Source organism: Heterocephalus glaber, unplaced genomic scaffold (genome assembly GCF_053883595.1).
Source record: "Heterocephalus glaber isolate CG9 unplaced genomic scaffold, H.glaber_assembly_v1.0 deba00001509, whole genome shotgun sequence".
Taxonomy (NCBI): domain Eukaryota; kingdom Metazoa; phylum Chordata; class Mammalia; order Rodentia; family Bathyergidae; genus Heterocephalus; species Heterocephalus glaber.
In genome coordinates this window covers 42,429,693-42,453,879 of record NW_028258325.1, presented here as the reverse complement: position 1 = coordinate 42,453,879, position 24,187 = coordinate 42,429,693, and the positions used below count along the sequence as shown (strand labels likewise).

The following is a 24,187-nucleotide window of genomic DNA, read 5'->3' as shown; positions in this document are numbered from 1 at the left end:
TGGTGACCTGGGCTTTGATATAGGGAAACTGGGTGGATTTGTGGAGTCTGGGCTTCTTGCTCTGCCCTCCTCTTCCAGAGGTGGCTTGTCCCTGGACAGTGATCTGAGCCACCCCTCTTGTCCTTTGGCAGTTTGGGAACACGTGCTACTGTAACTCTGTGCTTCAGGCGTTGTACTTCTGCCGGCCATTCCGTGAGAACGTATTGGCATACAAGGCCCAGCAAAAAAAGAAAGAAAACTTGTTGACATGCCTCGCAGACCTTTTCCACAGCATTGCCACACAGAAGAAGAAGGTTGGCGTCATCCCACCAAAGAAGTTCATTTCAAGACTGCGAAAAGAGAATGGTGAGTAGCAGTGTGTCATGGTTTTAGGGCTCTAAAATAAGGAAAACTGACATTTCTGTATATTCTCAAAATGAAAAGCTTATTTTTTTTTAAAGAGGGAAAATAACTGTAGTCAGCTACTCAGTTGTCATTTTTAAAGCAAAGATATTTGTTTTTCTCTATCCATTATACGTTAAGCAAAAGTGGATTAGAACTATGCTTTAAAATTCAGATGTAGCATCTCGTTTTAGAATGATTTTTTTTTTTAAACTCTATTCCGGGTAGGATCATTGTAAGGGAAAAAATTGCCCAAGGCAGCCTTCTCAGTGGGACATTCATTGGATTAGATAGGCTGATCTAATAATTGAATGAAATAGTACTCTCTTATGAACTTGTCATAAGTGATTAGAGTAAGTACATATTACCTAATCAGATTCTCTACTGTTGTAAAAATAATACCTCTGATTTTATTTGCCAAGATGATTGAAGGTTATCAAATTGATGATTTTTATATGATAAAAATATCCTGCTGTCAACTGATTTTTTTGTTTTCTTTTTTGGGGGGAGGGGGACTGGTGGTGGAAACAAGCTTATATTCCAGAAGTTTTTTACTGGGATTTTTTCTGACTGGAAATATTTGAAGTGGCAATTTGTGTTTTTCCCAACATTCCACCTTACTTCAACAGACTTGCATGGTTGATCAGAGATGTTTGTTTTGCAGTCTTGTTTAGTTTGATTGCTGTCTTTTAACAGTTGCTGTAGTTTATACATACTAGAATAAAAGTAATTCGAGTAGAGAAGAAGGCGGAGCACTCCCAGTCTAGTTGTGAATATGATTAATAATGGGGTTTCACAGCTGCACTCATCGCCATTGTCCTGGTGGCCAGGAGCAGCTTCTGGAGTCATTCGTAATTGGTGTCGGGGTGCTATCCGATAGACACATGCTCCTGCATATTCCTCATCTCCCTTATGTGTTTCAGTTAAGCTGTTTTCATTTTGGCCTGGGGTTCAATATGATTTTTGGGGAAGAGACTCCAGTTGCTCTGGTTAAATTATGCAGTGATTAATTGGTCATCAGTAGTAACATCATATTAAATATTGATATTTTGTCAAGGATCTTTTCAGGTAATTTCTGTTCTTCTGTACAACTAATAAAAATTTGAGTCAATTTTTATATACATGACTGTAGGGAGATAGAGAAAGTTGGTGGGTATAGGAAATGGAAATCTTTGGAAACTTACTCATGGCAGCTGCGTAGTAGAGATGAATTTATATTCCATACCTGTCTGCCCTTTCAATATAAAAAATTGAAGCATGGCCTATAAAACTAAGCATGCCTTCTTGCTTTTCAAGAATCAAAGATTGAAATAATGACTTCTCCTTTCCAGATCTCTTTGATAACTACATGCAGCAGGATGCTCACGAATTTTTAAATTATTTGCTAAACACTATTGCGGACATCCTGCAGGAAGAGAAGAAACAGGAAAAGCAAAATGGAAAATTAAAAAATGGCAACATGAACGAACCTGCAGAGAATAATAAACCAGAACTCACCTGGGTCCATGAGATTTTTCAGGGAACACTCACCAATGAAACCCGATGCTTGAACTGTGAAACTGTGAGTGTTAAGAGTACTCGAATGTAACTTGCTTAACATAGTTGGACAGCCTGTGTTGTGTGTGAGTGCAGTGTGGTGTTATAACACATACCAGTGGCTTTTCAGTATATGTGGACAATCCTGTTGCATGAATCCTGTTCATACATATGAAACTCAAGTGCAGATTTTTGCAAGCATGTCTTCCAAGGTATGTCGGCTAGCTAAAGCAGAGTGATAAGGAGGGACCTCCTGAAATGCTGGATTGCTTTGCACTGTGAGCAATTTTAGGATTTACAAATTGAACTCTTGAACTGGGATCTTTCAATTCTTATTTTAAAAAGATTTTGGTTATGAGAAAATCAGGTGTGGTTTGGAACAGACTATTGCTGGGACTTAAAGGGAATCAGCTTTGGTACAGTGAGCTTGAGTTCAGAAGAGGATCAACTCCTGTTTCTCCATGTGAGCTGGAGAGATGCAGTGAGTCACTCCTAGTGCTGTTTCAAGGGTTGGGTGAGCTTATATGTTTGAAGTGGTTTAGTACATGGTAGGCACCTAATGTTAGTTGAATTTGAAAACATGTACTACAGAGCACAATTCAGGATGTCATATTTGTTTGTTATATTTAATTTAAACTTTGTGCAGTGTCATTTTTGCTGGGTCAGAGCCTGGCTGTGGATCTAGGCTGCCTGAGTTTGATGGCTTTGAAATTTAATAGCTGTGGGACCGTGTGTAAATTATGCCTTTCCTCATCTTCACTGTCATCTATAAAATAGGGGTGAAGAGAATTCCTGTCTCATAGGTTCCTGGGAGGATTAAATAAGTCAACGTTTGTAAACACTGAGAACTGTGCTTGGCACATAGGAAATATGCAATAAAAGTCAGCTATTGTTATTTGTTACAACTATTAACAACATAGACTCTGGGTTCATCAGGAGTCTCAGAGTTTCTTGTTATATGAAAAATTCTTTGTAATCATGCATTTTTCTGGAGAGAGGCAGTAGTTCCCAACAGATTCTGCTAAGGGCCTGTGTCTTTGTCTGGGTGGCTTAAATGACAGAAGTTTCTTTTTTTTGGTACTGGGGATTGAACTCAGGACCTTGCACTTGCGAGGCAGACGGTGGCACCACTGAGCTAAATCCCTGGCCCAATAGAAGTTTATTTCTCACAGTGCTGGAGGCTGGAAGTCTGAGGCCAGGGTGCCAGCATGGTTGGATTCTATTTTTTTTTTTTATTAAATTCTTTTATTTTGGTACATTGTAGGTATACAACACAATTACATTTCTCATTGGGAATTGGACCTTTACATAATGCATCTTGGTTCTTATTTTTTCCCCATTCCTAGCCCTCTCTTCATGCCCTCCACTCTTCCCTATTTACAAAGACTTTATTTCCATTTTTTCCATTTCTCATCACTTTTCCTTTCCCTTCTTTCCTTTCCCCTGCCCCTCCCACTACCCCTACCCCTTTGGACCTTTTCTTCCTATTTTACATTTTCAATTATTCATTCTAATCATTGGTACATTTTAGGTATACAATATAATGACATTTATCATTGGAAATTTGCACCTTTACATAGTCTCTCTTGGTTCTTATTTTTCACCCTTGCCCAGCCCTCCCTTCAACCCCTCCAGTCCTCCCTATTTACAAAGATTTTGTTCCTATTTTTCCATTTTCTCATATTAATCCCATTCCCTTCTATCCTTTCCCCTAGGACTCCCATTTCCTTCCCCTTTGCCCCTTTTCTTCCTATTTCACATTACCTGTTATACATTTTAGTCCTTATTTACACTTTCAGTTTCTCACACCAGAGAAACTATTTGGTATTTTTACATGTGTGTCCTATTTATTTCACTTAAAAGTATTGCCTCAATGTGCATCCACTTAGCTATAAATGTCTCTAATTTCTCATTTTTTATGGCTGACTAGTACTCCATTTTATAAAAACACATTTTATTTATCCAGTCTCCAGTTGATGGGCATTTGGGCTGTTTCCAAGTTTTAGCTGTCACAAACTGTGCTGTTATGAACATGGGTGCACATATATCACTGTGGTATGATTCTTTGAATTCTTTGGGGAAGATCCCCAGCAGTGGAATAGCGGGGTGAAATGGGACTTCCAGTCCTAGTTCTTTGAGGTATCTCCATACTGATTTCCACAGTGTTTGCACCAGTCTACACTCCCACCAGCAGTAGCGCAGGGTTCCTCTTTCCCCACAGCCCCACCAGCATTTGTTATTGGTTGATTTCATGATAGCAACCACTCTTTCTGGAGTGAAGTGGAATCTCAGCATTGTTTTCATTTGTATCTCTCGAATGACCAGTGATGCTGAACATTTTTTTATGTATTTATTTGCTATTTCTACTTCATTGAGAAATGTCTGTTCATTTCAGATGCCCATTTTCTGATTGGGTCTTTAAATTTGGGAGGTCTGATCTTTTGAAGTTCTTTATAGATTCGAGATAGTAGACCTTTGTCTGAGGAAGAGCAGGTGAAGATTTTTTCCCGCATTGTGGGTTGTCTCTTCACACTGCTGGTGGTTTCTCTTGCTGTGCAGAAGCCTTTTAATAAGAAGAGATCCCACTTGTTGATTGTTTGTGCTAGTTCACAGGCAACTGAGGTTTTGTTCATAAAATCTTTTCCTACACTGATGTCTTCAAGGGTTCTACCTACCCTCTGTTCCAACTGGTTCAGCATTTATATTTTAATATTTAGATCTTTAATCCGTTTTGATTTTAGTTTAGTGCATGGTGAGAGATATAGGTCTAGTTTTAATCTTTGGCAAGTTGAAGCCCAATTTTTCCAGCACCATTTATTAAAGAGTCTGCCTTTCCTCCAGTGAGGGTGTTTGGCTCCTTTATCGAAGATGAGATGGCTGAGTGTGTCTGGCGTTGTTTCTGCGTCTTCTAGTCTGTTCCACTGGTCCTCAGGTCTGTTTCTTTGCCAGTACCATGGTGTTTTTATCACAGTAGCTTTGTAGTAGAGTTGCAAGTTGGGGATCGTGATACCCCCTGCTATGTCTCTGTTACTTAGAAATGCTTTTGCTATTCTGGGTCTCTTCTTGTTCCAAATGAATTTTTGGATTGTTTTTTCAAGGTCTATGAAGTATGCTGCTGGGATCTCAATTGGAATTGCATTAAATCTATATAGCAGGGTTGGATTCTATTGAGGGGTCCTTTCCTGGCTTCTCACTGGATCCTCACATGGTGGAGAGAGAAAGCATGCTTTCTCATGTTTCTCCTTACAAAGGCACTCATCCCATTACAGGGCTCCACTCTGAGAACCCACAGGCCCCATCTCCAGTAACACCACATTAGGGATTAGGGTTTCAATTTAAATTTTGAGAGGAAACAAAAATGCAGTCTTTTGAAAGTTGTAACTCAAAAATGGGCAAGAGATGCGGATTTACACATCAATATCTATGGGAGGGCTTTTGTTTTTGGCAATCTTTATAATGTCTTTCCAAAAGCATTTGAATCTGTGTTCTGATTTGTTTCTAGTAGAAACAATTTAAAAACATAGCTAAGCAAAAAGAGAGTAAAAATTAGAAGAATCTTGCCATTGAGAGATGATAAATTTGTAACGTTTTCTAAAACTTGTGATCACATTAGATCAGAGATAAACATTTGAATGTTTCAAAATATAACTTGCCAGAACATTTTCTGTACATACTTGTTTTTGTAGAGATCTTGTCTTCTCCCTTTTTCTCTTCTCTCCCTACCTTTTTCATTCTTTTTATACTTTGTCCAGTAAAATTCAAATGAATACAAAAATAGTAGTGTAATAAATCCCACATGTGTAATAATTCCTGTCCTTTAGTCCATCTTAATCTCCTTTCATACCCCTCCCCCTCATGAAATTTTTGAAAATTCCAGAAAACATCTGATTTGTAATTTCTTCATTATTTGTATATATCTCTAAAAGGTAAGAAGTCTCTTTTTAAAAGCATGAAATGTTAATACATCTAGAAATGATTCCTTTGCATCGTTATTCACTCAGTGTTCAAGTTTCTCTGATAGTGTCATACGTTTTTAGCAATTGGCTAATTTGCCTCTTGATCCAAATATGGTTCATAGATTGTTCATACATTTGGTCAGTTTGTGTCCTAACCTATAGTTTATCCTCACCCTTTTTTTCTCTTTGTAATTGAACTGTTGAAGAATCAGGTTGTCATTATAGAATTTCCCGCATTGTGGAAATATCCTTGTTAGCTAATGTGCTGCAAAATGCCTATCTGCATCAGAAGATATGTATAAGAAGGACTGCAGCAGGAGTTTAGAGAATCCATATACTCAACACCCAGATTGGGAAATGGAATCTTATTAATATTCCTGAAATCTGCTGAATGCTTCTTGGCAGTTTAATTTTTTTTCATTCTCATCCTTTACTCCAGAGTTAATCGCTGTTCATTCATGTTTATCATTGTGTAATATGCTATTGTAGGAATATACCACAATTTATGTTCCATTCTTCTATGATGTGTCTAGTATTTTTGGCTTTGTGGGTGCTGCTGCTACCAAACTTCCTATAAGAGTCTGCTAATACACATGGGCAGTCTTTCTGGAGTGTCCCCATGGGCAGAATTGCTGGGTCATAGAGCAGGAACATTCTCAGATTTACTAGGATTATCAAATTGTTTGTAGAGTGCTATAAGTTATATTAATGGATTTTCTATTGTTGACCTTGTCTTGTATTTTTTTTAATAAACCAAGCTTGGTCTTTAATGTACATTGTTGGGCTTTGAGATCTGAAATTTTGTTTAGGGCTTTTGAAACTGTATTAGTAAGTTTGACTTGAACTTTTCCTTTCTCGTAGTGTACTGGTTTGCTTTTGGAATCACCATCCTTATAAAATAAGCTCTTTTATTTGGAAGAATTTTTTAAAATAAATTTTATTTTATCCTATTCCTCCATTTCTCCTTATGTTCCCTCCCTTCACTATGTATAAAACCTTTATTTCCATTTTTTCCTTCTATTTTCACTTTTTTTTTCTTGCCTCTTCCTTCCTTTCTCCCTCCCTCCTCCCTTATTCCCCTTGCCATTTGAACAATTTCTTCCCATTTCCCATTTCCTAATATCTATTATACATTTTGGTCCTTATTTACCCTTTTGGTTTCTCACAACAGAGAGACAGTGCAAAATTTAAACATGTGTGTCCAGTTTATTTCACTTAAGAGTATGGTTTCAAGGTGCATCCATTTAGCTAAGAATGTCTCAAGCTTTGCCTTCTTTATGGCAGAGTAGTACTCCGTTGTATATTAAAAAACCCACATCTTTTTTATCCATTTGTTGGATGATAGGCATTTGGGCTGTTTCCAAGATATAGCTGTTACAAACTATGCCACTATAAACATGGGTGTGCATATATTGCTGTGGTATGATGTTTTTAATTCTTTTGGAAAGATACCAAGAAAAGGAATAGCTGGGTCAAATGGAACCCCTAGGTTTAGTTTTTTGAGAAGTCTCCATACTGATTTTCATAGTGATTGGACCAATCTACACTCCCACCAACAGTGGAGAACCCTTCCTTATTCCCCACAGCCCCTCCGGTATTTGTTATTGGTTGATTTCTTGATAGCAGCCATTCTTTCTGGAGTTAGATGGAATCTCAGCATTGTTTTAATTTGCATTTCATGAATGACCAGTAATGTTGAACTTTTTTTTATATATTGTCATTTATAAGTCATAATCTGAGAAGTGTCTTTTCATTTCAGATGCCCATTTTTGGATTGGGTCTTTAAATTTGGGGGAGGGTCCTTATATTTTTGAGTTCTTTATATAGTCTAGATAAGAGTCCTTTGTCTGATGAATAGCTGGTAAAATTTTTTTCCCATGCTGTGGCTCCTCTTTACTCTGTTGGTGGTTTCTTTTGCTGTGCAAAACCTTTTTAATAAGATGAGGTCCCAGTTATTGATTCTTTGTAGTATTTCCCTGTGGTCTGGGTTTTGTTCATGAAGTCTTTACCTATTCCTATGTCCTCAAGTGTTCTACCTATTCTCTCTTCTCATTTTCTTTTTTTTTTTTTTTTCAGTTTGATTCATGGGTTGCTGCTTGTAATTTGCTTATGGCAAGTAGCTTTATTGCCGGTATTCAGAACCCTTAGGAAATAACTACTTCTCAGAAGTGTCTTCCAGGTGTAGCTGGATGAGAAGTTTCTGCCTACTTGGCCCAGCCACCAGTTCTTTGGCACTGGCCAGTAGGTTTTTTTTTTTTTTTTTTAAGACTCTTAGGGAATCTCAGTCTTAGTATACCAGGAGAAACAACGGTAGCACAATTATTCCATCTTGGCTAAAGTAGTACAATCAACAATAACAGTAGCATCAAATACAGCCCAGAAAATGACAATAGGGGTAACTATTAATTTTCTACCTTTAACCATATGTACTATATTTGTGGTTATACAACAAAATCTAGAATAAATCCAAAAATTGTATGCAATAAATAAGCCCTTCATATGGCAATTTTACCCTCAGGGGAGAAGATTTAAAAGGGGCAAGGGGGTAAAAAATAGAAATAGAAGAAGAGGAAGAGATCAGAAGCAAGGCTGAAGGACAAACTTTAGGAAACTAGTGAAGTAGACAGGTGAGAAAGACAAAAGAAAAAACTAAAAACAAGAACAGCAGAACAACAACAAAAAACTAAAAACCATGTTCCAGCAAGGAAGAAAAAACAAAACAAGAACCAGAAAAGAGGAAAAAAAGAAAGAAAAAGGAAAAGCAAACAATAAGCCCCCCCAAAACGTCCAATTTAAAGTGTGTCTCTGTTGTCACTGGTAGGCAATGCAGGCAGAGTCCAGAGCCAAATTGATTAATCCCAGCAAGCCAGTTATAGCTTCATGGTGGGGTAGTGGATAATCCCAGACAGCCTGTCCCTTTAGTTTCTCTAAAGTTCAGGCCAGTTTTTATCTATGAGGCTGGAACCCAATTCCTTAAGCCTACAACAGTCTTTGTGTCTCTTGCCAGCTTGAACTCTGCTCCCTGGCCTGCCACTCATTTGAACTCAGCACCCGCACTGAGGCACCTGGAGCCACTAGATGGGGTTGGTGCACAGCTGCTCTGAGTTCTGAGCTCAGTTGACCCCTCTCCAAGATGGCTACTGGCTATTCGCCCTCTCCTAAGTGACTCCTGAGCCCGGATAACTCACCAGTATGCTTCGCTGCATCCACTGCTTCGTTCATTGCCGTTGTCTGTGGAGGCCTCTGGGGCAGGTTTGGTCCACCATTTCCACACCATGAGTCCAGGCTCTGGGAGAGAGCACTGCTTGCTACCTTCTTCCATTTTGTTAAAATCTCTCTCATTGTTCTCCCTGTGGATTTCAGTTCTCACCTCAGATCTTCCCTGTTTTCCGGGGACCAACTTCCCTTGGTCTTCTCCTCATGCTGCTACATACCAGTGTCAGAACACCAAATCTCGGGAAAGGTCTTTCTCTGCTGCTCACCACCCTGCCATCTTCCTGGAAGTCCACCTGAAAGGATTTGTATACATTTTGATCTCTGATCTTGGAGTGTTTGTTAGAACTCATTACATACTATAGCATCTCTAACATTTGTTGTTCAGTTGGGCTTGTTTTTGATATTTTTGTGAATGGCCATCTACTCCTTTGTGCCTTGGTTTCCTTTGTTCAGTATCTCTCATGAGATTCTTTTGTGTTGTTGAATGGTGCTGTAGTTCATTCATTATCATTGCCATATAGTGTTATAATACATGAATAAACTATGGTTTACTAATCTACTGTTCATGAATATTTGGTGGTTTCCAGTTTGAGGCATTTATGAACAATCCTTCTATGAACATCTTAATATATGTAAAATGTGGTACACATAATGCAAGTTTCTCAAAGAGGTATACATGGAAGTAGATTTGTTAGGTCATATAATATGCTCATCACTGCTATCATTAGAAAGTGTCAGATTCCTGAGGTGGTGACATTAGGTTACATACTCAGCATATAAGCACTCTTGTTTCCGCACATCTTTGCGCCTAGTAGTCTCAGATGTCACTTTTGTTATCTAGTGGCTGTATAACTATTCTTTTACTCAGTAAATATAATTTGTTTTCCCTAACATCTGTTATGCAAAAGTCGGAGGCACTGAGGATATAGTGAGAGTTTTACCTTTCTGCAATTTCTACTGTAAAAACAGATATAAGAAAACTAGTAATTAGCTTATGTAATTATGACTACAAAATTCTGTGAAGGAGAAGTGCAGACTGCTCCGTGAGCTTATGATATGGAAACCAGAACAAAGGGTCATCATGTTCCTACATCTGTAGTCAGGAGATCTGCTCCACACTGTCCAGCTGATCTAATCCTTTTTGGTTATTTTTGAAGTGGACACTGTTACTGAATCTACCTTGGCAGTATTCTATATGGATTTTCATCTGGTGACAGGCTCAGTCACATTTACAGTTTCTTTTTTGCCTATGAACAGATCACCTGATTCTAACATGTGAAGATTATATCCTAAAGTATTTACACTGCAAAAGCTGTTATCTAGCTTGCTATTTCCTGGAGGGTTATCATGGACTGGGAAGCCTATGCCAAAATTCCTCCAAAAATTTGAATACCATAGAATTTGTTATGGTGGATGTCCAAATGTTTATATTTGTTTTGTGAAAGTAGATGAGAATGTGTGATTGTGTCTCTCTGGAAGATGAGATAATCTTAAGAACATTTTTTTTTTTTTTTTACTCCCTGAAATGATTATATGATTTGAGGCAAGAGCCCCCCTCGACTTTCTCCCTGAAGTTACTTGGGTAGCCCCCTTCATTTCTCTTAGTTCCTTCAGCTGGACAGGATCCTAGGAGTCATCCAAACCTTCATCTCCCAGTGCCCAAGTCCCTTCTCGGGTATCCCACACAGTTGGACACCAGCATCTGGTGGACACTGTCCAGAGCCAGGGAACTCAATCTCCCAAGGATGCACTCCATTTTTAGAAAGCTCAAATTATTAGAAAGCCTTCTGCTTTCTAAGAAAACACATCACTCGCAGGCTATTCTTCCAGTCATAAAATGCCAGCGTGGGCCAGGGATTTAGCTCAGTGGTTCTTTCGCCTGCCTTGCAAGTGCAAGGACCCGAGTTCAATCCCTGGTACCAAAAAATAAATAAATGAAATAAAATAAAGTAAAATACCAGGGCTTAGCAGAAACCTGTGTCCCTTTGAAGAGTTTTCTGCCACAGGCATAAGGCTTCTGTCAGAACTGCCAAGACCTGCATTAGTGAGATCTTACTGGAGGCTTAAACTGTTCTAGATCCCAAGCAGCAAATTAGCCCCTAGGGGCACCTTGTCTTTGTCCCAATTTAGCCTCTTGTTTCTTCACTTGTGGAAAACCTATGTGCCAGTCTTCATGGTTTCAGAAAACAATGATTTTCCCCCTTGGGTCTTACCCTTTGTAAATGTTGCCTGTGATTGCAGTGCAAATGTCAACAGAGGGATTTATGGAGACAAACAGTTTCATTCTGAAATAGATTTGGAAAGACTATTTTAAGTGCTGACTTTTCCAGATAGGTTTGATAAAGGCCCTTTAGAATTGGAGCTTGGAAAAATTTCCTCTAGTTTAAGTGCTCCCTTGGTTGTACTTTGTTTGCCTCATAAGATTTATTAGGCCAGTTGGAGCTTAATTTTGTTGTTGTTCATCTTAATTTTTCCCCTTTTTATTTAAGCTGAATTTTTCTCTGCTAATCTATGGGTTTTCAGTGCTCCTCAGTGGCTTTAAGACACATTTATGTTTGTTGCTAGAGCCAAAATGTTTAAAGAATGGTTTTATTAAGTACCAGTTTGATAGCTCCTTCTTGCTTTGTCTGCAGATGTTCAAATTGTCTATTGGTTCAAAGACCAACAGAAGTTCTGAAACCTTCACAGACAGAGGAGAGGGGCTAGGTGATACAGGAGGTCTGCTTAGTCACTCAGTGGAGATTGCCAGGCCCAGGGTTTCAAATGGGCAGGACTGGCTGCTCTTTCCAGCCCACCTTCTGGTGCCACCTCCAGCCAGCACGTCATCATTTCACGGCTGAGCACTGCAGAGCCTTGCCACCTTTTTCACTGTTGCATCTGGTGGGGTTGGGGAATCGGGGGCCTAGGGTTCCTCCATACTGACGACCCTTGCCTCTCTTCAGGTCCTTGCCCTCACTCAAGCAAAGAATAGAGAAGTGGGACTCGTAGCAGAAAATGAGAGAGTCAAGACTGATAATAGTGCAAAGCAAAAGTTTATTTAAAGTATCACAAATACTGAGAAAGTAGAAGAGGAGCAGAGTAGCAGCAGAGTGGTGTTACAAGATAGGGGATGAGTATGGGAGGTGCCCATACTTATAGGGGCAAACTGTTTTGTTGTTTGGCGTGGGCTAAGCCAATCAGGGTCTTAGCCTTTGTTTCTAAGAAGGGGACAAGGTCAGTTGGGGATTTCTTAAGCATGAGTACCATTTTCATAAGGATACAGTAGGGTGCATTTTTTTCAAGCACATGGTACACAGATAAACATGTGATAATTTTACATTCATCAGCCATAGATAAGCATGTGATGATTCTACACTGTTAGTCATCAGCTTTTTCTGCCCTGTATTTTTTCTAAGTCTCTGCCCCTACACCACTAACCCAGGAAAGGAATCTATGCATTTAGAAGCATGTTTGGAATATAACTTTAATTCCTCAAGAGCTTATCAAAGCTTATGTATGGCATATACTGTACATTCATTTGTTCTATTGAGTGATTTATAATTAATTACTTTAAAAGGAAGAGCAAGTAGAGTCCCCTTGAGGGGACTCCATGCCTAGAATTGGGAGAGAGAAAGGAGAGTAAGAAATAGGCTGTTCTTGCTCAGAATGTTGGAGTCTCTTAGTGATATATGTTTCCTTGGAGACAAGATGTATTTTCCCTCAGACCAGATCCTTGTGTGTGGGAAGAATATGGTTTTCTTTTCTGGCAGCTTTCTTGGGTGGGGGTAGAGAGCTCGGGAGAGGGAGAGGGAGAGGGAAGGAGGAATGGAGGAAGAGAGAGACAGAGGGGCAGAGACAGACAGAGACAGAGCGTGAGAGACAGAGGAGAGAGAGAGAAACAATTCTTAAACCCCCCAAATCTCCAAAAATTATTGTTTCATTGCTTAATCGCTTATTGCTTTTGATTCATTCTGGGGCAGGGAGAGGGTTGCTCTTGCAAGCAGGTAAGCAGTGGCTTCTCACACTCTAAATCTGGAAGTAGTTTCATTTAGAATTAAGAAAGGTACAGTAAGTTTCTTTATTTAGTTAATGAGATTTCTACTTTTTTTCCCTATTTCTGAAAGTATTAAATAGAGAAAAAGAATTGCATTCAAGAGTTTAAGTAAAATCTTATCCTATCTAACTTCTGTATGATTCCAGCTGGCTATAATCCTTTTAGCATGAGAAGGGCCATTTAGGTTAAACAAAAAGTTTTGCTAATATTACATGCTGGGCATGGTGGCCATACCTGTAATCCCAGGATTTGGGAGCCTGAGTCAGTAAGATTGAGGCTGGCCTCACTGCATAATGAGTTCAAGGCTGGCCTGGAATACACAGTAAGACCCAGTCTCAAAACAACAAAACTAAAACTAAAAATCAAAAAACGAGGAAAAAAATGGAACAAAGTTTGTAAATAGGGAGGGGTTGAAGGGAGGGGAGGGGAATGGGGAAAAAATAAGAACCAAGATATATCATGTAAAGTTCCCAATGATGAATGTCATTGTATTTTATACTTAAAATGTACCAATAAACTTTAAAAAATCAAAAGAACATCTGTAGATTATTTTTTAAAAAAAATATTTTAAAAAAGAAAATCATATTTTTGCCTCCCTGATGCCACTGTTAGCATTTAGATATCTTTTCATTTTTCAGTTTTGTTCACTTAGTAAATATTTATTGGATATCTACTAAATTCTGGAAATTATTTTAGTTACTAGGGATAGTGGTTAAAATAGAAAAGATGGCTCTTTTGTTTACTAGTATACGTATATAAAGCTTTATACTTCCTCTCTTATTGCTTTAGTTGCCTTCTACAGTTTTGATTATTTTCTTTGCCACTAGTTCAAAATATTTTCTCATTTCTCTTATGTTCTTTTTCTCATTTCTTATGATTGTTTTCTTTGACTCATTAATTTCCAAATATTTTGTATTTTCCTAGATAGCCTACTGGTACTGATTTCTTTCTTTTTTCTCTTTTAAACAAGATCTCACTATGTAGTTCAGGCTTGCCTTGAACTCACTATGTAGCTCAGCCTGGCCGTGAACACACAGTGATCCTCCTGCCTCAGCCTCCCAAGTGCTGGGATTATAGGTGTGTGCCACTATGCCCAGCTATGGTACTGATTTATAATTCTGTTGTGATTGGACAGTATATTGCACATGATTTCAGTCATTTGAGGTACGTTTTATGTTCAGACACATGATCTGTCCTAGTAAGTATACTTGAAAACTGCGTCTCACAATCTCAGAACTATTGATATTTTGGATTAGATAATTCTTTATTGTGGGGAGCTCCTCTGGCATTATAGGATGTTTAGCAACATCCTTGTGCTGTACCCCCTAGATGCCACCAGCATCCCCTAAGAGGTGACAATGAAAAAAGTCTCTAGACATTGCTAAATGTCTCCTGGAAGCAAAATTTCCCCTGTTGAGAACCCTTCAGTTGAACAAAATGTGTATCTGGTAGTTTTCGATTGTAATAGTCTCTGTCAGTTAAGTATGTTACTTGATAAAGTTATTCATATTTTTGATGTCTTTGGCTTCTACCCTCCCTAGCTTTTTATCAGCTGTTCAGAGAAGGCTGTTAAAATCCTTATGTGGGATTTTCTTATTTCTCCTAACTCTCAACTCTTGCATCATAAATTTTTAAGCTTTTTAAAAAATGACTTTGTTGAGGCACAGTTTTCACACCATAAAATTCATCTATTCAGTGATCTTTTAGAAATTTACTGTATTGTGTGACTATCACCATAACCCAGTTTTGGAACATTTCTAGCATACCAATAAGATCCCTTGTATCTGACAGCTAACCCCTCTTGCCAGCAACAGGATGTTTTGTATGAATGGAATCATAGAATGTGGGCTTTTGTGTCTGATTTCTTTCACTTACATAATGTTTGGAGGCCCACTGTATCATAGCATGTATCTGTAATTCGTTTCTTTTTATTGGTGAATATTATTCTAGCTGGGCATGATGGTGCATGCCTGTAATGCTAGCACTCAAGAGGCTGAGGCAGGAGGATTGGTGTGAGTTTGAGGTCAACCTAGGCTACATAGTGAGTTCAAGACCAGCCTGAACTACATAGTGAGACCCCGTCTCAAAAGACAACAACAAAAAACATTATTCTAACTTCATGTATATTTGAGAATCTGTTATGAAGGCCTCCATATTTGATTGCTGTGTTTTTCTGATAAATTGACCCTTTTATCATTAGGAAATGTCTTTTATTTCTCATAATAACTTTGTCTTAAAATCTATTTTATCTGATAATAGCATATCCCTCTACATACTAATGCTGTCTTTTTTCCAACCATTGACCTTTTTTTGTTTGTTTTGGTACCGGGGATCGAACTCAGGACCTTACACTTGCGAGGCAGGCGGTGGCACCACCGAGCTAAATCCCTGGCCCTACCATTGACTTTCAATCTCTTTTTATATTTAAAGTTTAGCTCTTGTGTACAGCATATAGTTGGTCTTGCTTTTCAAAAAACAATCCATTTTTTATTGCCTGGGGATTGTAGCTTAGTGGTAGAGCACTTGCTTAGTGTGTGTGAAGCTTTGGGTTTGATGCCCAGCACATTATGTAGAAAAACAAAAATTTGAAGAAAAGGCTTTTATTATTAGGCAATTAATATTTACTAAAATTATTGATATATTTGGGTGTGGGGCTACCATTTCATGTTTTCTCTTTTGTTTTTGGTTTTCCTCTTATACCTTTTCTTTCTATGAAAATATATATTTGAGTATGTGTATTTTTACAATTCCATACTAACTTTCCTGTTTGCCTTTTCTTCTTTGTGTGTGTGTGTGTGTGTGTGTGTGTGTGTGTGTGTGTGTGTGTGTGTTTGGTAGTTGTACTAATATTCAGTTTCCATAATCTGCCCAAATCTGTTACTGTTTCACATAAAATATAGAAAATTCTTAAAGGTACAGGTACATAGTTCCTCTGCCTGACTTTACCTTTTTCTTTATGCTAAATCCTATAGGACAACATTATTTTTCCTTCAAAGGGGCATAAATATTATTAAAAACAAACCACCATTCTTGAAGCCAGTTCTTTCTTGAGGGTCTGAACTTTTTGACTTGAAGGACTTCCTTTAGCCTTTCTTCTAGTGTAAGCCTCTTAATTATGAGTCTCCTCAGTTTGGTTTATTCTTGAAGGATTTATTTATGGCATAGAAAAATTCTAGCTTGATAATTTTTTCTTTCAGCATAATAAAGGTGTTGTTTCATTTGTGTCCTAAGAAGTTTCTCATGGTTTGGGAAGTTAGCTGCTAATTGAATCGTTTTCTTCTATGTAATTTGTGGTTTTTATTTTTGCTGCAGTTGTTTTAAGATTTGCTTTTTATTCTTGGATTTCAATAGTTTGCCACTGATGTTCTGTAGCACCTTGTTTATTTATCCCATTTGGTATTTGTTGTGTAACTTGAATCTGTGAATGTACATATTTCTTCGTTTGGGAAATGCTAGCCGTTATTTTTTCAAGTAGTTTTTCTGCCCTGTTCTCGCTCTCTTCCCCTTCTAGGACTCTTATGTGTATGATATTATCTAAAAGACCCCTGAGTGTTTAAGTTTTATTTAATCTTCATTTCTTCATTTTATTAGATAATTTCCAAAGATCTGTCTTCAATTGCTCTTTCCTCTGTCATCTCCAATTTGTTAAGTTCATCCCATGCATTATGTTTTTCAGTTCTGAAATTTCCATTTGCTTTTTTTATTGTTTCTGTCTACTGTACTTCCTTATATTTTGATTCATTACAAGTATGTATTCTTTTACTTTATTGATTGATTGATTGATTGATTGATTGATTGCAGTACCGGAGTTTGAACTCAGGACCTTGTGCTGAGCTACATCCCTGGCCCAAATGGCTTAGGTTTTGTTTTTGTTTTTGGTACCACGGATCAAACTCAGGACCTTGCGCTTGCAAGGCAGGTAGCGACACCACTGAGCTAAATCCCTGGCCCTTTTACTTTATTTTTTGTCATTAAGTTAAAGACAACCCTCTTTTACTTTAGAAGATAGTTACTTGTTTTTTAAAAATCCTGATCTGCTAATTCCAACATATGTGGCATTTCAGGATGGTCTTGATTTTCTTTTAAGAAAGTCTTCTATTTTCTTGATTCTTTACATATTGTAAATTTGGCTCTTGTCCAGGAGATTCAGAAACTGCAGAAATTCTGGATTTTGTTTGTCTGTTTCAGTGAGTATTGGGTTTCTTTAGTTTTAGCAGGCAGTTATCTTGGGGTCAAAGTGCACAGTATTTATTGGGTAACAGCTCAAACCTTGGGTCATTCTGTTTGTCTTCAGCTGAGTTGCTCGGAGTGCATTCCAAGCATGATGTGTAGCTCAGTGGTCAGCCAGATGTGAACAGAGTTGTGGCTACCATCTCAGACTGTTTCCCTTTTTTCTAGTGGATTTAGTTTCTCCAATTTAGTCTTTGGCTCCCAGACCAGAAAAACTGCATTTTCCTCCTTAGGCCCCTAGGTAAAGGCTGTGAAACCATGCACTCATTCTAACATTATGTACAGCTCTCTTCCTGAAAGCAGATACTGTCCACCTGCCAGTTTGTGTTCATATTCTGACACTTTTCAGGTGCCTTCTTCTAGCTTATGGTTATATGAACTTACAGTTTTCTGAAAGAGTACATATTAGTATGTTAGGATCTTTTTTTTTTTTGGTCTTTTTGAGACAGTTTCTCTGTGCAGTTCAGCTTGGCCTCAAACTCTTAGCAGTCCTTCTGCCTCAGCCTCCTGAGTGCTGGGATTATAGGTGAGTACCACCATACTTGGCCATAGTATGTTAGGACCTTATTACTGAGGCCAATCTTTGAACTTTCATTTCAGTAAGTGACAGATAATAACGAATAAAATTATATATATTAACATAGATTAAAATTTAAAATTATATATGTATGTTATCTGTCTGTGACAGTTCTCTTGCTTTGTTACAAAACAGCTGAAAACTCTTGAGGCTTAAAGCTATCATTGATTATTATAACCCATACAACTATCGCTTGAGTAAAGCTCAGCTGATATAGGCTGGACATAGCTGTGCTTGTGTGTTTGAAGGTCTGCTAGCTTATTTGTGCATCTCAGGTTGGCTGAGGGGGTTCACTCTAGACTGGGCTCAGCTAGGGACCTTAGGAAAGCTCTCTTTCATGGATCTCCTCCCATCTTCTGAGAACAGTGTGCTAGCCGGGGCTCAGCCTTATGGTGGTGACAGAAGGGAAAGAGCAAGTTCACCAGTGCTTGCCCAGTGCTCCGTTTATAACCTGTCTTCTAAAATCCCCACTGGCTAAGCAGGTCAGGGAGACACATAGTCACCTTTCCATGAGAGGATCAGTAAGGTCATATGTCAGAGAAGCCAGAATATGCAGTGATATAGTAAGTCCCCATCTTATGAACATTCCAGTTCACATTCCAGTTTCACAGATCTGAATGGACCTCCCATTACAAACATTCATAGATGCAAACAAATCACAGAAGTCGCTCATGTGTCTGCCAGACATTGTCACAATAGTGCTGCTTTGTGCTTACTGTACTGTGCAGTAGTGTACAGTAATACAGTGCTGAATCAGAGCCCAGGATGTCCGGAAGCATTATTTATAGTATTTGTGTGTGTGTGTGTGTGTGTGTGTGTGTGTGTGTTTGGGTTTTTAATGCTTTACATTGTATATTTGTGTCAAAGGTGTATAAGACTCACTTTGTTGGACTTATGAACAAATCCAACTTATGAATGTTCTCTGGAAATGGAACTCCTTCACAAGTCAGGGACTTACGGTAATGATATGCTAGAATGCCGTGAATGATTTCTGTCGTAGAAGGAATAAATGCCATAAAAAATTAGTGCAGAATGCTAAATAAAGAGTGGTAAGGGAGGGGATATGTGTACAGATATATACATGCCTTTTAAAATACAAAATAAGAATGAACATATATATAAATAATTATAGTTTACTTTTTTACTTAGTGTTATACTCACCATGTGATAAACCATTTCTGACTTTTTGACCATCTTAAACTATTTAGAATTTTTAAATCTCTCCTTCATTTGTTCAGTGCTCATTTTTAAAAGTACTTTACATATATTACTTTATTTCATCCTTGCAGCAATCTTGTGAGATACTGTTAGCTGTCCCGGATTTACAGATGACGAAACTGAGGTAAAGAGAGGCTAAGTCACTGGCCCTAAATCATCGAGTTTATAATGGGCAGGGATAAGATATGGAGCTGGGCGATCTGTCCCAGTAAACACTTTTGTGTAGACTTACACATAAAAGGCTCCGCCCACAACTCTGAGTATTTCTGTAGTTAATTTCTGGAATTTGGGGACATAGGTTGTTCTCACACTTTTTAAAAATTAATTTTATTGGTACATTTTAGGTATACAATATAATGACATTCATCATTGGAAATCTCTCTTTGTTCTTATTGTTTCCCCATTCCCCTGCCCTCCCTTCAACCCCTCCATTCCTCCCTATTTACAAAGACTTTGTTTCCATTTTTTCATTTTCTCACATTAATTCCATTCCCTTCTTTTCCTTTTCCTTACCCCTCCCACTTCCCCTTCCCCTTTGCCCCTTTTCTTCCTATTTCACATTATCTATTATACCATTTAGTCTTGATTTACACTTTCAGTTTCTCACACTAGAGCAACTATTCCATATTTCCACGTGTCCTTTTTATTTCACTTAAGAGTATCATCTCAATGATAGACATTAGTTATAAATGTCTCTAATTTCTCCTTTTTTATGGCTGAGTAGTACTCCATTTTATAAAAAAAACACATTTTCTTTATCCACTCTCCAATTGATAGGCATTTGGGCTGCTTTCAAGTTTTAGCTATTACAAATTCCATTGCTATGAACATAGGTGCATATATATATAATCACTATGGTATGATTCTTTTAATTCTTTGGGGAAGATGCCCAGCAGGGGAATAGCTGGGTCAAATGGGACTTCCAGTCCTAGTTCTTTGAGGTATCTCCATACTGATTTCCACAGTGGTTGCACCAGTCTACACTCCCACCAGCAGTGGAGCAGGGTTCCTCTTTCCCCACAGCCCTGCCAGTATTTGTTATTGGTTGATTTCATGATAGCAGCCATCCTTTCTGGGGTGAGGTAGAATCTCAGTGTTGTTTTCATTTGCATCTCTCGAATGACCAGAGATGTTGAACATTTTTTCATGTGTTTCCTTGCTATTTGTAATTCTTTGTTTCAGAAATGTCTGTTCATTTCAAATGCCCATTTTTGGATTGGGTGTTTAAATTTGGGAGGTCTGGTTTTTTTAAGTTCTTTATAGATTTTAGATAGTAGACCTTTGTCTGAGGAAAAGCAGGTGAAAATTTTTGTGGGTTATCTCATCACACTGCTGGTGGTTTCTCTTGCTGTGCAGAAGCGTTTTAGTAGGAAGAGATCCCACTTGTTGATTGTTTGTGCTAGTTCATGAGCAACTGAGGTTTTGTTCATAAAGTGTTTTCCTACACCAATGTCTTCAAGAGTTCTACCAAACCTCTGTTCCAGCCAGTTCAGCATTTCTATTTTAATATTTAAATCTTTAATTGATTTTGATTTTAGTCTAATGCATGGTGAGAGATATAGGTCCAGTTTTAATGTTTGGCAAGTTGAAACCCAGTTTCTCCAGCACCATTTATGAAAGAGGCTATCTTTCCTCCAGTGAGGGTATTTGGCTCCTTTATTGAAGATGAGTTGGCTGAGTGTGTCTGGAGTTGTTTCTGCATCTTCCAATCTGTTCCACTGGTCCTCAGGTCTGTTTCTTTGCCAGTACCATGCTGTTTTTATTACAGTAGCTTTGTAGTATAGTTTTAAGTTGTAATACCCCCTGCCATGTCTCTGTTACCTAGAATTGCTTTTGCTATTCTGGGTCTCTTCTTGTTCCAAATGAATTTTTGGATTGTTTTTTCAAGGTCTATGAAGTATGCTGCTGGGATTTTAATTGGGAGTACATTGAATCTATATAGCAATTTTGGAAGTATGGCCATTTTCACTATGTTGATTCTTCCTACCCAGGAGCAAGGCATGTCTTTCCATTTTCTGATATCATCTTCAGTCCCTCTTTGCAGAGTGCTATAGTTTTCAGAAAAGAGGTCATTGATTTCTTTTGTTAAGTTGATTGCTAGGTATTTCAGTTTTTTGGATGCTATTGTGAAAGGAATTGTTTGCTGTATTTCTCTCTCAGTGAGTCTGTTGTTCATGTAGAGGAGAGATATTGATTTTTGTGTGTTGATCTTGTAACTAGCTACTTTACTGATTTTGGTTGTTAAAGTCTAGAAGACTTTTGGTGGAGTTCTTGGAGTCTTCTATATAGAGTATCATGTCATCTGCAAATAATGACAATTTGACTTTTTCATTTTCTGTCTTTATTCCTTTTATTTCTTTGTCTTGTCTAATTGCCGTGGCTAATGTTTCCAAAACTATATTGAACAGGAGTGGTGATAGTGGACATCCTTGTCTTGTTCCTGATTTGAGTGTGAAGGATTTCAGTTTTTGACCATTTAGCATGATATTGGCTGTTAGTTTTTCATAGATGGCTTTTGTCAGGTTGATGTAGAGACCGTCTATTCCAACTTTTTGTAGGGTTTTTATCATGTATGCATGTTGGATTTTGTTGAACACTTTTTCTGCATCTATTAAGATGATCATATGGTTTTTGTCCTTGGCTCTATTAATATAGTATATCACATTGATTGATTTGTGTATGTTGAACCATCCCTGCATCCCTGGGATGAATCCCACTTGGTCAGGGTGTATGATCTTCTTGATGATCTTCTGCATTCTGTTTGCCAGTATCTAATTAAGGATTTTTGCATCTATGTTCATTAGTGAGATTGGCCAATAGTTCTCTTTTTTGGTTGGGTCATTCTCTGCTTTGGAGATCAAGGTGATGCTTGCTTCCAGGAGTGAATTCGGGAGTATTGCTTCCCCTTCAATTTCATTGAAGAGTTTAAACATTAGTGGCAGTAGTTCCTCTCTAAATGTCTTGTAGAATTCAGCAGTGAAGCCATCAGGACCTGGGGTTTTCTTAGTTGTTAATATTGTAATTACGTTTTCAATTTCATTGATTGATATTGGGTTGTTTAGAATTTTTAGGTCTTCTTCATTCGACTTTGGTAATTTATACCTGTCTAGGAATCTGTCTTTTTCTTCTATGTTTTCCATCTTATTGGTGTATAGGCTCTTGAAGTAGGTATTGATGATCCTCTGGATTTCTGTTGGGTCCATTGTAATTTCATCCTTTTTATTCGTAATTGCATGGATTTGGGCCTTTTCTTTCCTTTTTCTGATAAGGTTGGCTAAGGGTTTGTCAATTTTGTGTATTCTTTTGAAGAACCAACTCTTGGCTTCATTGATTTTTTTGTATTGTTCTCTTAGCCTCCATTGCATTGATTTCTGCTCTGATCTTTATAATTTTCTCCTTTGTATGAACTTTGAGTTTGTCTTGCTCTTCTCGTTCTAGAAGCTTGAGGTTCAGCATCAGGTTGTTTAATTGGGCTTGTTCTGTTTTCGTAATATACGTATTCACTGCTATGAATTTCCCTCCTAAGACTGCTTTCATTGTGTCCCATAGATTCCGATCTGTTCTATTGCAATGGTCATTGAATTATAGGAAGTGTCTGATTTCTTCTTTAATTTCTTCTGTGACCCATTGGTTATTCAGAAGTCTGTTGCTCAATTTCCATGTGTTTATGAAATTCTTGTGGTTTCTTTTGCTACTGACCTCCAATTTCATTGCACTATGGTTTGATAATATACAGAGGATAACTTCAGTTCCTTTGCACTTACTTAAAAATTTGGAGAAGGACCTGTGTGCAGCTGAAAACAATGTGTATTCTGATTTTGTGGGTGGAACACTCTGTAAATGTCTGTTAAGTTCATTTGTTCATGAGTTTGATTGAGTTCCAGTATTTTGTTGATTGTTTTTTATCTAATTGATCTATCTATTTGTGACAGTCGGGTATTGAGGTCCCCGCTACTATCGTATTAGTGCTTATTTGAATGTTCATGTCCGTTAGTATTTGTTTTATATAGTTGGGCACACTAGTGTTGGTGCATATATGTTTATGATTGTCATCTCTTCCTCTTGGATTGTTCCATTTACAAGGTTGTAGTGTCCTTCTTTGTCTCTCTTAATCCTTGTTGGTTTGAAATCCACTGGGTCTGCATAGAGGACAGCTACTTCTTTTTTTCGGGTTTCTGTCACATGGAGTATTGTTTTCTACCCTTTAACTTCCAGTCTATGAGTTTCTTTTTGAATTAAGTGTGTTTCTTGTATTCAGGATATTGTTGTGTCTTGCTTCTTGACCCATTCTGCCTATTTCTTTTGATTGGTGAATTGAGACCATTAACATTGATGGTTATAACTGAAACGTCTTGACTTATTCTTGTCATGACAGTTTCTTTTTGTTGGATTCTCCCCCTTTGCATTTAATTTCTTGTTGTGCCTGATGGATTCATTCTGCTGGACTTCCTGTGGTTGTGATTCTCATTGTCTTTTCCTAGGATATTGTCTAAAATTGTTTGCAGTGTTGGTTTGGTATTCATGAATTTCCTAAGGTGGTCTTTGTCATGAAAGTATCTTGTTTCTCCATCAATTTTGAAAGATAATTTTGCAGGGTACATCAGTCTTGGTTGGAGGCTGTTTTCCTTTAGGTCTTTAAATACATCACTTAAAGCTCTTCTTGCCTTGAGGGTTTGTGTTGAGAAGTCTGCTGTGATTCTGATGGGCTTTCCTTTGTATAAAATTTGTTTCTTTTCTCTAAGTGCTTGTAAAATTTTGTTCTTCTCTTGGGTTTCTGAAGTCTTAACTATTATATACCTATATGTAGATGTTTTTGATCATGGCTATTTGGAGTCCTATGTGCCTCACTTATCTGTATGCTAAGTTCTTTTCCCCTGCCTGGGAAGTTTTCTGCCATCACTTTTGTGATCAGTTTTTTTATGTCATCTGCATTCTCTCCTGTTTCTTCATTGACTCCGATCAGTCTCATGTTATTCTTCTTTGCATCATTAGCAGCTGCTGGACTGATTTCTTGTGGTCTCCTACTATTTTAAAGAAATT

The 24,187-nt window shown here is 37.9% G+C and overlaps 1 protein-coding gene across 3 annotated transcripts in view; it reads left to right on the top strand.

The window, feature by feature from the left end:
• Usp46 (ubiquitin specific peptidase 46) overlaps window positions 1-24,187 on the top strand; it is a 74,581-nt gene that overhangs the window by 29,787 nt on the left and 20,607 nt on the right. For all 3 annotated transcript variants that reach the window (XM_004849725.4, XM_004849723.4, XM_021262350.2), the window contains exons 3-4: window positions 132-345; window positions 1,713-1,942. In XM_004849725.4, the coding sequence (XP_004849782.1) occupies window positions 132-345; window positions 1,713-1,942 (444 nt within the window). The remainder of the gene's footprint in view (window positions 1-131; window positions 346-1,712; window positions 1,943-24,187) is intronic.